The 12900-nt window shown below is 37.2% G+C and overlaps 1 protein-coding gene across 4 annotated transcripts in view; it reads left to right on the top strand.

Moving 5' to 3' along the window:
- Window positions 1-12900, top strand: part of CCDC180 (coiled-coil domain containing 180) — a 113057-nt gene that overhangs the window by 53404 nt on the left and 46753 nt on the right. For all 4 annotated transcript variants that reach the window (XM_056812641.1, XM_016422885.2, XM_056812642.1 and 1 more), the window contains 6 exons: window positions 1582-1762; window positions 2367-2513; window positions 3091-3235; window positions 5298-5414; window positions 7384-7482; window positions 9881-9976. In XM_056812641.1, the coding sequence (XP_056668619.1) occupies window positions 1582-1762; window positions 2367-2513; window positions 3091-3235; window positions 5298-5414; window positions 7384-7482; window positions 9881-9976 (785 nt within the window). The remainder of the gene's footprint in view (window positions 1-1581; window positions 1763-2366; window positions 2514-3090; window positions 3236-5297; window positions 5415-7383; window positions 7483-9880; window positions 9977-12900) is intronic.

Raw genomic sequence — 12900 nt, 5'->3', positions numbered from 1 at the left:
ATGCCTCCACTTGTCTTTGGTCATCTCAGTTGGGTGTGACCCTTGGTGACCAAATTGGGGGTTTTCTTTGAATGAGATCCTGGAGTGGTTTGCTATTTCCTTCTCCAGCTCATTGGACAGATGAGGAAACTCAGGCACACAAGGTTAAGTGACAGTCACACAGCTAGTAAGTGTCTGTGGCCAGATTTGAACCTGGAAAAACAAATCTTCTTGAACCCCAGTACTCTGTCCACTGTGCCTTTAAGCAGAGGATAAGAAATGCAGGAATGGATTGAGGTCTTCCCTGCAGAAGGATGTGTGCTATTTCACATGAGATACCAGATCCTTCAAAGTATTGTATGTAGCTAAAATGAATGATGTAGCACCTCTGTAATCCCTTCTTTAGGCCTATTGAATCAGGAAAATAAAATCTCTTTTTTAAAAATTCTTATTCAAAAATATTTTATTTTCCCAATTACATGTAATAACAATTTTCAACACACATTTTCCAAAATCATAAGATCCAAATTGTCTTCTACCCTCCCTTTCCTTACCTCTCTTGGAGATAATAAGCAATTTGATCTGGGTGATAATAGGTGTTATGCAAAACATACTTCCATATTGGTCATTGTCATATTCACATAGAACCAAAACCTCAAAATAAAACCTTAAATAAATCAATGTGAGAAATAGCATGCTTTGATCTGCAGTAAGATAGGATCTCTTTAGTGGAGACCTGCAGGATTTACAAGAAGTTGGCTTCAGAACTCTGCTGGATTTGAATCATAAAATTTCAGAGCTGGATGGGGCTCAGAAACCACCAGTCCAACCCTTTTCAATCATTTAATTAAAGCATTTGCTATGTAGAAGACCCTGTACTATGCACTGAGGATCCAAAGACAAATGAGGATCATTTCTTTCTACCTTGGGATTATTGAAAATGCTCTGAAATCTTAAATCACTATAGAGATATGTCATTTTTATTTTGATGTGTGTTGTTCACTTCTCATTTCTTTGAGAAATTTCTGCTCTTCTCCACCCTTGACTCTTCAGGCTAAGAGAAAAGAGAGAAAGAAACTATCTTTTCCAAGAACAGTCATTGCCCCCACTTAATCTGTAAATCAGAACACACTGGTGATTTCTGTATCATCCTAACAGAAAATATACCCTGGCTAATAGTCTGAACTCCTTGAATAAAAAGATTGTATTCAAAACAAAGGAACACAGAAATCTAGAGCCAGAAGGAGCCTCCAAAGTCATCTAGCCCAATCCTTTGATTTTATAGTTGAGAACACTGAGGTCCATGGATGCTAAGTGATGCCCAAGTTAGAAACACAACAAATTCAGGATTTGAATACACATCCTCTTGACTCCAGAGTCGATGCGCTTCCATTTGTATTGCCTAATATTTCTCATAATGGGTCATCTCTTTGAGCCTGAACATTTCCTACTAATTCTTTGGGTACTCTCAGCTGGTGAGAGTGGCACATTGTTGCCATTATTCCTCATGGTCTGGGAATTGATTTGGTCCCCCAGTTTGTTTGGGAAGGGACTGCCAAGAGGGGTGGCAATACCTACCCATGTCCCATCTTTGCTTTGCAGCTGAGATAACATTTCACCAAGAACGGCTCGATCGTCACTGTGCGAGCATCATGGATACACTTCAGAGAGAGAGGTTATTGTTCTATAAATTCAGTGAAGAACAAAGCAACAAGAATAGAAACTTCAGGAATTGGATGGCCAGCATAGAGCAAGCCTTCTTCAACTCCACAACAAGTCGAAAGTAAGGGCCCAAACATTTCTCAGTTGGGAAAATGTCCTCAAAGGATTTCTATTAGGCTGCAGACTCAGAATCACTAGTCAACTTCCAGGGGAAGAACAGAATGGACTAGATACTCTCCAGGAATAATCCAATCCTTCTCCTTTGTTTTAACCTCAGAAAATTAAAAACCTATTTTCCCAAAGTACTCCCACTGCCTTGAAATGGCTATGTCAGCAGAATGTAAACTTAGCTTTTTCTAGCTATTTTGCTCATCAGTGCCACAACTATATAAAAAAGCACACTGAGAAAGCTTTTTTTCTTTAAAGTGTGACTGTAAACACTACATTTTGAACATTTTATTTGAATCATCTAGGGAAGCAAGCAGCACTAGATTGTTCTCTTTCAGAAAACAGTCGAATGAGTTTCACAAAAATTAATCTTGGGAAAGTAAAATAAGAGGCAGAAAACTGGTGGCCTGCAGTTGGCAATAGAAGTAAAAGGAGAGGATCTCTGAAAGCATAGTATGGAAACAGTATTTCGAGATCACAATTCTTTCAGAATATCCTGGCAACACTCCTGAGAAATTTTCCTTCTTTCAAAATGGGCTTGCTTTCTTTTCTTGCAGGTTGTCTCAGTTAAGTGCCAGTCTGCACAGAGAGTTGCTCTCTTACGTGGACGTTATGCAAGTGTCCCTCCGTGGTTTCCGCCAATATGTAGAAGAAAACATGGAGAAACTTCGAATTGCAAATATGGGATTTATTAAAAGATGCAGGTAAAAATTGATAAAGGTTTCTTCTCTCTCTCTCTGTTTCTGTTTTTTAAAACCCTTATTTTCATCTTAGAATCAATATTGTTTATTGGTTCCAAGGCAAAAGAACAGTATGGGCTAGGCAATGGAAGTTAAGTGATTGACCCAGGGTCAAGTTCCACCTCCAATATGGTCTGGCTATGTAATCCTGGTCAAATGATTAACTTTCTTTTTTTTAATATGATGAAGATATTTTATTTTACCAATTAAATGTAATAATACATTTCCATATATGTTTTCTGAAGTTAAATGATCACTATACAAAAGCAGGTGGTAGACCAGATTTGCCCTCAGGCAGTAGTTTGTGGACCTCTGACCAAAGGTCAGAAAAGGTACCAATCTGCCTTGGTTGGGGAAGTGCCCCACCTGGGAACTAGACCTGTCTGCCAATGAAATTGCAAGACCTGCTTCTATCCTTTCTCCAAATATGGCAGCTTATAGGCATTTTCTTTGACTTTATCTCTTGTATTTAGTTAAGTAGAAAGTCCAAGAAGAGAGAAATGTCCTGAGATGACTTTTATTTCTTCTAAATTATTTTCAGATTGTTTTCAGAGGGAGGAAACTTCTCCTCTGAAGAACTAAGTTCGTTTTGTGGTAGACTAGAAAAGGAATCCTCACGGATTGAATTTGTTGAGAGTTTCATCGTGTTAAAAATGGAGAAAATGGAGAGTGACTATGTAGATCAGGTGAGCACACTCTTCTCTTCCCCCAGGTGGTAGTTCAAATGCACTAGGCATTGACATTTTGACATTCTAAAAATTAACATCTTCTAGGTTTCGAAATTTTAAGGTACTGTATATAGTTTGTTTCTTTGTTTTAAATTCAGGGAGGGAATTCAAATCAGTTTCTTCCCTACATTAATTTTCTTTTTTTAAAAAAATATGTTTTATTTATTTATTTATTTTTGTTGCATTTTCAGTTCTAAGCTGCCTCTTTCCCTCCCTCCCCCACTCTGCACCAGAGAAGATGTTAAATGTTTCCTGTGTATGTATATGTATAAAATCATATACTTTCTAATAACACATATAATTCTACTTATTAGTTATTTCTCAGTTATCTTCTAATTTGTTTTTGATATCACCTTTTATATCTAGCTGATGCATTCATTTTTATCTTGGTAATAGCATAAGATAATGGTCTATACATCATTCCTGCCAGACTGCTTTTCTGTTTTCCCAACAATTTTTAACAAATAGTGAATTCTTATCCCAACCGCTTGAATCTTTATATTTGTCAAATTCAAGGTTACTATAATTATTTACTACTGTGTGTTGTATATGTACTTTGTTCCATTGATCCATCTTTCTATTTCTTAGCCAGTACCAGATAGCGTTGATAATTATTGCCTTAGAATAGTTTAAAATCTGGTACTGCCAGATCTCTTTCCTTTACATTTTTTCATTAATTCTTTTGACATTCTTGACTGTTTGTTCTTCTAAATGAACTTTGTTATTATTTCTTTAGCTCAAAAAATATTTTTTTGCAATTTAATTGGAATGGCATTGAATAAGTAGATTAATTTAGGTAGAAAAATGCTCATGTTTGTTATATTGGATCTACCTATCCATGAACACTTAATATTTCTCCAGTTATTTAAACCTGACTTTATTTGTATAAAAATTATTTTGTAATTATGTTCATGTAATTTCTGGATTTATTTTGGCAGATGTATATTCAAGTATTTTATTCTGTCTATGATTATTTTAAATGGGGATAGCTTTTTTACTATCCTTGTTGGTAATATCAAGAAATGCTGATGATATAGGTTTACTTTATATCCTGCTACTTTGATAAAATTATTGTTTCAACTAGCCTTTTAGTTGAATCTCTAGGGTTTTCTTTCTTTCTTTCTAAAAAAACCCCCAAACCTTTTATCTTCTGTCTTAGAGTCAATTCTAAGTATTAGTGCTAAGACAGAAGAGCAACAAGATCCAGGCAATGGGGGTTAAGTGACTTGCCCAGGATCACACAACTATGAAGTGTATGAGGTTAGATTTGAACCCAAGACCTCTCCATCTCCTCTGGGTCTCCATTCAGTGTCCCATCTAGTTGCCCCCTATTGCTAGCATTTTGAATGTTAAATAATATTGGCGATAATAATGAACGTCCTTGTTTCACTCATGATCTTGTTGGAAAAGGCTTCTAGCTTATCCCTATTACAAATAATGCTTGTTGATGGTTTTAGGGTAGGTATTTCTTATCATTTTTTTTAAACTCTTACCTTCCATCTTAGAATCAATACTAAGTATTGGTTCCAAGGCAGAAGAGTGGTAAGGGCTAGGCAGTGGGAGTTAAGTGACTTGCCCAGGGTCATCCAACTAGGAAGTGTCTGAGGTCAGATTTGAACCCAGGACCTCCCATCTCTAGGCCTACCTCTCAATCCACTGAGCTACCAATGCCCCTAGTTCTTATCATTTTAAGGAAAAATCCATTTATATTTATGCTTTAAAGTGTTTTATTTTAAATAGGAATCTGTTATATTTTGTCAAAAGCTTTTTCTGCATCTATTGATATAATCATGTGACTTTGTTACTTTGTTATTGATATAATCAGTTATGTTAATAGTTTTCTGCCACTTTAAAATTTACTCTGAGGCATTTAAAAAAATTATTTGTGGGGGAATTTGGGAGAGCCAGGTAATTTCCTGCCTTATTTATCTGTCTTCCCACTATCCCCTCTAGATATTTCTTATGTCTAAAAAATTTAGAATCAAGCCTGTACTCTCTACTTTTTAATCTCTCTTTGTAGGCAAATGATATCATCAACAAATTTGAAAGTAAATTCCATAACCTATCAGTGGATCTCATTTTTATGGAGAAAATCCAGCGATTCTTCACAAATTTGCAAGTGAACCTCAAATCAGAGGTAATTTCTCATTCCCTTTACTGATGAATTAATGTCATCTATTTCATCTTACGGGTTTTGGACCAACTGTTGAGAGAAGTAGGTAATGCTGATAAAGAAAAGAATGTGAAGCCCCAAGAAGAATGTCACAGATGAATAACTTTCAGCAGATTGGGATTGACTTAATCATGGTCATCCTTGTGCCTAGCGAGACTCATTGCTTTGGTGTCATCCTCTTCATTTTTCTACTTTGCAAAGACTCAAACCTGAAAAAAATTGGAAGAGGCTGGACATTTCAGTAGCTGCCCTCAGGAGCAGCAAATGAGTGGCATCAATGACATAGAATGAATTGGCTTTGTCTGTGGCTGATTAGATCGCTTGACAACAACAAGGTGCTCATGAATTTCTGAGTTCAGTTGCCCAAGATAACAGTTAAACTTGAGCTCCATAGGTGGTCATAGACTGAGTCAATCAACAATTTCACCATAGCCAATGTCTGCCTTTGGATACAGCAGGGACAGGTTGGATAAATAGGAGTGGATTAACACAAATCCATCATTTCTAGAAAAACTGTTTCCTCCTAGCAGGTAATCAATTTTCACATGTAAAAGGCTACATGGTTGGGGCAGGTATGGTGCTGAATTAGGGTCAGTGTGTGACACATTACAAATTGTATTTGCTTAATAAATATTGTTATCCCTTTTAATACACAACCTCCATTGGTTAACCTTCATAGAACTTTCAATATGGCAGCTCTTATCACAGCCCACTCCATTTCTAACTCTAGTCCAATGCCCTCATTACAAATGGTCACCTGGGGCTCATGGATGAAATGATTTGCTCTAGTTAACCCATTACTTAGTAGGTAGAACCTGACCTTGGTCCCAGCTCTCATGCCTCCTAGATTATCATCCATTACTTGAGATTCTTTTGGCAAATGTTAAGATAAAGTGGCAGATCTTTTTAAAAGGTCCAAAAGATTCTTTAGATGCCCCATAGTCATACTAATAATTTTTTAAAACTCTTACCTTCCATCTTAGAATCAATACTAAGTATTGGTTCCAAGGCAGAAGGATGGTGAGAACTGGCAATGAAGTTAAATGGTTTGCCCAGGTTCACATAGCTAGGAAGTGGCTGAGGCTAGATTTGAACTTGGGACCTCCCATCTCTAGGCCTGGCTCTCTATCCATGAAGCCACCTAGCTTATCCCCATGGTAATAATTTTTAAATGATGATATATAAAAAACAAGATCTTTTTGGTTTTATCTAGACTTGTGATCTCATTGGTAATCAGAATTCCTTTTTTGAAGAAACCCTGTCTACCAAAGAAGATCAACGATTATTCTTTTTTTAAAACTCTAATCTTTTTTAAAAATTTAATCCTATTATACACTTAATCACCACCATCACAAAACATTTAACTAAACAAGTTCAAAATCACAAACTCCACATTGTTTGCAATTTGTTTAAAAATATATGAATTCTATATGTCTGCTAATAGAAATATCCTCTGTTCTTGAGTTCCCTTTGGATTTGTTTTACATGGATATTTTTTCTTTTGATTCTATTGTTATTGGGGTTTTTTTTTTAAACTCTTACCTTCTGCCTTAGAATCAATACTCTGTATTAGTTCCAAGGCAGAAGAGAGGTAAGGGCTGGGCAATGGCAGTTAAGTGACTTGCCCAGGGTCATATAGCTAGGTGAGGTCAGAGTTGAACCCAGGACCTCTTAGGCCTGGCTCTCAATCCACTGAGAAAACCAGCTGCCCTGGCTGTTTGTTTGTTTGTTTGTTTGTTTTTTAATGTAATCATAGTATGTATTATTCTCTTTTTTTCTTTATATATTTCCTTTATTTTCTTTATATTTCCAATATTTGTTATTAGCAATTATTCTTCAACTTAGCATCTTGGAGAATTGCCTAGGAGTCCATTAAATAACTTGCCCAGGGCTCATAGTTAGACAAAAATCTGATGAGTCTCTTCTTTTCCAGGTGTGCAGGTCTAATTTTCAAACAGAGACACTGAATAATGCTCTACAACAACTTCACCACAAGATAAGTATTTGTGGTCACGAGTTTGTGGATCAAAAAGTAAGTTCCTAGACCTACAGCATGTGCCTACCAGGTTACAAATCTGAGAATTGCCTACTGATAGAAACATAATTCTAAGAAGGAAACTTGATTTATGTCTAGATAAGGCTGGTAAGATTAGGAGCCTTCTCTTGGACTTCACTTGTTTTCTTGAGATCGATAGAGAAGAGCACTGTCCTGCTTAGGAAAGAAAATAGGCACTCCTTGATACACGCCTCCCTGAGGTGCCCCTCCTGAAATGTGAAATGAGTTTGGTGGCTTCAATTTTATCTTTGCCAAAAGATCACACCACTAGTTAGTTGGACATGATCATCTTTGCTCTAGCAGGGCCTTGCATTCTTTCCCTTTATATAGTAGGTAGGGGGAAGAGGGAGGGAAAGAAGATCACAACCAGAGAAGCACTAAATAAAGTCTGGAGAATGCTCTAGGCTTCTGGGACAGATGAAGGAAAGGGAAATTGATGAGACCATTTGGGGGCTTTTGTTATATGGAATATAAAACCTGCCTTATAAACAGACGTGTCATTAGCCTGAATGCTTGGGACATTTTTCTGGATGCTGAGAACTGAGTTATTCTGATCTTCTCAGGTCGAACCTTGAGTGAGGATACAGTGAGAAGACTGAGACAAAAGCTAGTCTGTGTGAGCCCCAAATGATGGCTTAAACTTAAAAGTCCCTTAAACTTCCTGCCAATTGTTTTGTTATTTCTGCTGGGGTTTTTGTTTGTTGGTTTTTAATTTGATTTGGTTTGGGGCTTTTTTTGTTGTTGTTTGTTTAGATTGTTGCAAATTTGGTCTTGTACTTTCTTTAATGTGGCATAAAATGATCCAAGGCCTGAAGAAAGAATTGTAGTGTAGTGACCATCTAGAGAGAAGAATATTGAATATTCTCCATAGCTTCAACTTTGCCACATCTAGCCAGAGTAGATTTGTTTTCAGAGCAGATATTGAATAGGAGACAAAAGTCCTTGGGGGCAGGGTATGAAAATTAAGTGTTGTTTTCATACTAGACCTACACATTTATAACATTTATGTTGGGGTTACAAAAAAAATCTTTTTTTTTTTTGTCATTTCTTCAATGCCCTTTCCCTTTGCATCTCTTCTCACGTAGGCAGTTTTTATCTGAAAGTAGATGCACTCAGTGCATTGACTTGCATTTTACAAGAAAATATTATCATTTATTTAGAAAATAACTTTGTTGTTAAATAACGTTTCTTCTATTTTCTAATGAATGTGAAATACTTCACCAGCAAAAATTAAGAGAAATAGACACTTCTAAAAACCAATCGAGTCCTTGTCACTAACTGAATCACCAGTAGCCCCCATTCTCTAAATATTGTTTTTCTTTCTCCCATGAATAGGCTGCCCCAAGTTCTTCTCATGACTTTTAGCCTCATTTATTATATTCCGTATGCAGCTATCATCTCAGATAGAGTTGCTAATTACTTTATACCTCTTTTTGATTCACTCCGAACAAAGAAAGTTACAAAAAATGCTTTTTGATGCTCCCAACCTGAGCCATCTTTCAGGTTTTGTTTTTATTTTTTTCAGGTACATGTAGAAACAGTTTTTGATGATTGTTTTTTGACGTTTGAGAATTCAGATTTTCTCCCTCCCCTTCGGTGCCTCTCCCAGAGAACCCTCAACTACCTTTTTGTTACCAGCTTTCTTCTGGGTCTCTGTGTCTGTCTGCCTGAATAGACTGAGGACTGTCAGAGGGCATGTGTTGAGGGTAGCTGCACGGGAACCCAGCTGTTCCTCTCTTCCTCTAAGTAGCTCCAAGCCTTTTTTAAAGGATGCCTATCATGTAATACGACTTCTGACACATGGTCAGGACCCTTCAACAAGCCACCTGACTTTTTTTTTTTAAACCCTCATCTTCTGTCCTAGAATCCATACTAAGGCAGAAGAGCAATAAGGGCTAGGCAAGTGGAGTTAAGTGCCTTTCCCAGGGTCTCATTGCTAGGAAGTGTCTGAGGCCAGATTTGACCCCAGGCACTCCCAATTCCAGGGCTAGCTCTCTATCCACTGAGCCTCCTAGATGCCCGAAGCCACCCGATTTATTATTATTTTTTTAAATGCTTACCTTTTGTCTGAGAACCAATAATGTGTGTTACTTCCAGGACAGAAGAGCAGTAAGGGCTAGGAAATGGGGGTCAAGTGACTTGCCCAGAGTCACACAGCTAGAAAGTGTCGAGATCATATTTGAACCCAGGACCTCCCATCTCTAGCCCTGACTCTCAATCCACTGAGCCACCCCCCCCCACACTTTTTAAAGGAGCCAGATGTAGAACCCAAGAGTTTTTTAGCTGCTGAACAAGGTTAAATATTTATTCATTTACAGTTGTGTTAAAAAACTAATTTTGGCACTCTCTACTTATTTTCATTATTTATTATTAGACTGTGACTGCTGAAGAGGTGTACAGCTTTTCCAGACAGTTAATGGATAAAATAGCCCGCAGAATTCATTATCTCAATTGCCAAACAGAAGCCCAGGTAATAATTATATCTTTTTCCCAAGGAAAGAGGTTATTCAGAATTGTTGTGTCTTTCAACTTTGGGTGTTATGTGGGGTAGCATCTTTTTTAAACCCTTCCCTTCCACCTTAGAATCTATACTGTCAGGTCCAAGGCATAAAAGTAGTAGTTAAGGGCTAGGCAAACAGGGTTAAGAGACTTGTTCAAGGTTTCACAGTCAGGAAATGTCCAGGGCTAGATTTGAACCCTGGACCTCCTGATTCTAGGTTATTCAAGAACTTGAAGGTGGCTATTATGTCTCCATTAATCTCCAAGATAAATATGCCCAATGCCTTCAGCCAGTCCTCATGTGACAGCCCTTTACTGTCCTGATCACCCTTCTCTGGAAGCTTTAATATTCCTTAAACCTTGGAGCCAAGAATGGAAAACATTCCTCTAGATGAGGTCTTTTGAGGATAGAGTTTAGTGAGACCATCATATTTCAGAAGTTAAAGTTTTGTTTTTTTTTTTAATCTAGCTCAAGGCTGAATTAGCTTTTTAAACTGCTTCTCCACACTACTGATTTGTATTGAGCTTGAGTTCCACTAAAACCCTCAGATCTTCTTCACAACTGTTTCCTATTGTACTTGTAAAATTGATTTTTTTTTTGGTACTCAGGTGTAAAATTTTATCTCTTCATTGCCACTGAATTTCATCTTACTAGACTAAGACCAATGGTCTATGCCCTAAAAATCCTTTTAGATTCTGAGTGTCATCCAGTGTGTTAGCTATCTCTCTAAGATTTGTTTTATATACAGATTTTATGAGCATGCTATCTACTGACTTTTATTCAAATCAGTCATAACAATATTACACAGAATAACAAGGACAGATCCCAAAGCACTTTACCAGAGACTTTTTGCCATGATGACTTTGAATTACTAACAACTATTTGAATTTGGTCAGCCAACTGGTTTTGACTTATCTAATTCAGAGATTCAAAATTCAAATTCACAACTTTCTGCATCTGGCCATAACACTCCTGAGCCCAGATTACAGTGTAATTGGAAAATATTTAAAGAAAATAAATAAAACAATATAAATACAAAAAGAATAAAAATACAATGAAACATTGTGTGGTTGAGTTGTTTCAATTATGTCCAACTCTTTGTGACCCCATTTAGTGGAGATTTAAAAAAGATTTGCCTAGGGACATACAGCTAACATTAAGTATCTGAGTAAGGATTTGAACCTAGGTCAACTTGATTCCCAAGTCCCATGCCCTCTCTTTCCACTACAATATGGGTCCTGTTGCCATAATGCTAGAATCTCCTCCAACTTCATCCATAATTGAGTTGTCCTCTCTTCTTGTGCCCTACCATCTTCCCATCTGAATTTGTCCCAGGGAGAATCTTAGTTAAGGCTCTAGGGGCTGAAAGAGTTCATTAATGGGTGTAAATTTGGAAATGTTGAGTTTAAATAGCTACAAGACAAGAGTTCAAGACTGGATACATATTGGTGAGTTTAGCTATACAGAGATGATAATTGTAATGAGTGTAGGTGAACTCTTTGGGAGGAGAGAGTATAAAGAAAAAAGAGAAGAGTTGAAGATAGTTCTGATACATGTGTTTATTCACTCATTTATTGAATATTTGTTGGAACACCTAAAGTATGCATGGTGCTATGTGCATGCTGGGCACTATGGGGAATAGCAAGTTGTGTGGTACTTAGGATCATAAGATTTGGAGGGGGAAAAGACCTTAGAAGTAAATCATCTAATCCAACCTCCCCCTCCCCTATTTTATACTTAAAACCTTGAGATTCAGAAAGGTTACATTTTAAAAAATATTTCTATTGATACATTTTGTTTTTCATTATCTAAATTCTTCCCATTTCCCTCCTGTTCCCTTCCTAGAGATTGATCACATATAATAAAGACCTTTTTAAAAGAAGAAGAAAAAAAAAGAGAAGGGGGTGGGAAACTGCAACAAAACCGGAAAAAATCTGACAACACTTGCAATGGGCCTCTCCCCAACCTCTGCAAAGGTGTAGAGGAGGTGACTTTTCCTATCTCCTTTTTAAGGCCAAGCTTGTTATTTATAATCTTGTGACATTCGTCTTTTAAAAAAATTATTCTGGGAGGCAGCTGGGTAGCTCAGTGGATTGAGAGCCAGGCCTAGAGACAGGAGGTCCTAGGTTCAAATCTGGCCTCAGACACTTCCTAGCTGTGTGACCCTGGGCAAGTCACTTGGCCCCCATTGCCTAGCCCTTACCACTCTTCTGCCTTGGAGCCAATACACAGTATTGACACCAAGATAGAAGGTAAGATTTTTTTTTTAAATTATTCTGAGGTTCCATTTTAATTGTTGTAATCATTATGTATGTTGATTTCTTGGCTTTTCTTACCAGTCATTTTGTTTCTGTTCATTTCATATGTTTCAAGTTCAGTTCAGTTCATACATTGTTTTCTATGCTTCTCTGAGTTCCTTCTTTCTGTACAGAGTAAGATGCCATCACATTAATTTATCATGATTTGTGTAGCCCTGGCCTACCCATAAGCACCTACTGGGTTTGTGTTTCTTTGCTACCACAAAAATACTTCTATAGAATTTTTGGGGTATATAGGACTTTCTTTCTTTCTTTCTTTCTTTCTTTCTTTCTTTCTTTCTTTCTTTCTTTCTTTCTTTCTTTCTTTCTTTCTTTCTTTCTTTCTTTCTTTCTTTCTTTCTTTCTTTCTTTCTTTCTTTCTTTCTTTCTTTCTTTCTTTCTTTCTTTCTTTCTCTCTTTCTCCCTTTCTCCCTTTCTCCCTTTCTCCCTTTCTCCCTTTCTCCCTTTCTCCCTTTCTCCCTTTCTCCCTTTCTCCCTTTCTCCCTTTCTCCCTTTCTCCCTTTCTCCCTTTCTCCCTTTCTCCCTTTCTCCCTTTCTCCCTTCCTCCCTTCCTCCCTTCCTCCCTTCCTCCCTTCC

Source organism: Monodelphis domestica, chromosome 1 (assembly GCF_027887165.1).
Source record: "Monodelphis domestica isolate mMonDom1 chromosome 1, mMonDom1.pri, whole genome shotgun sequence".
NCBI lineage: Eukaryota > Metazoa > Chordata > Mammalia > Didelphimorphia > Didelphidae > Monodelphis > Monodelphis domestica.
This window is presented reverse-complemented; position numbering and strand designations above follow the sequence as displayed.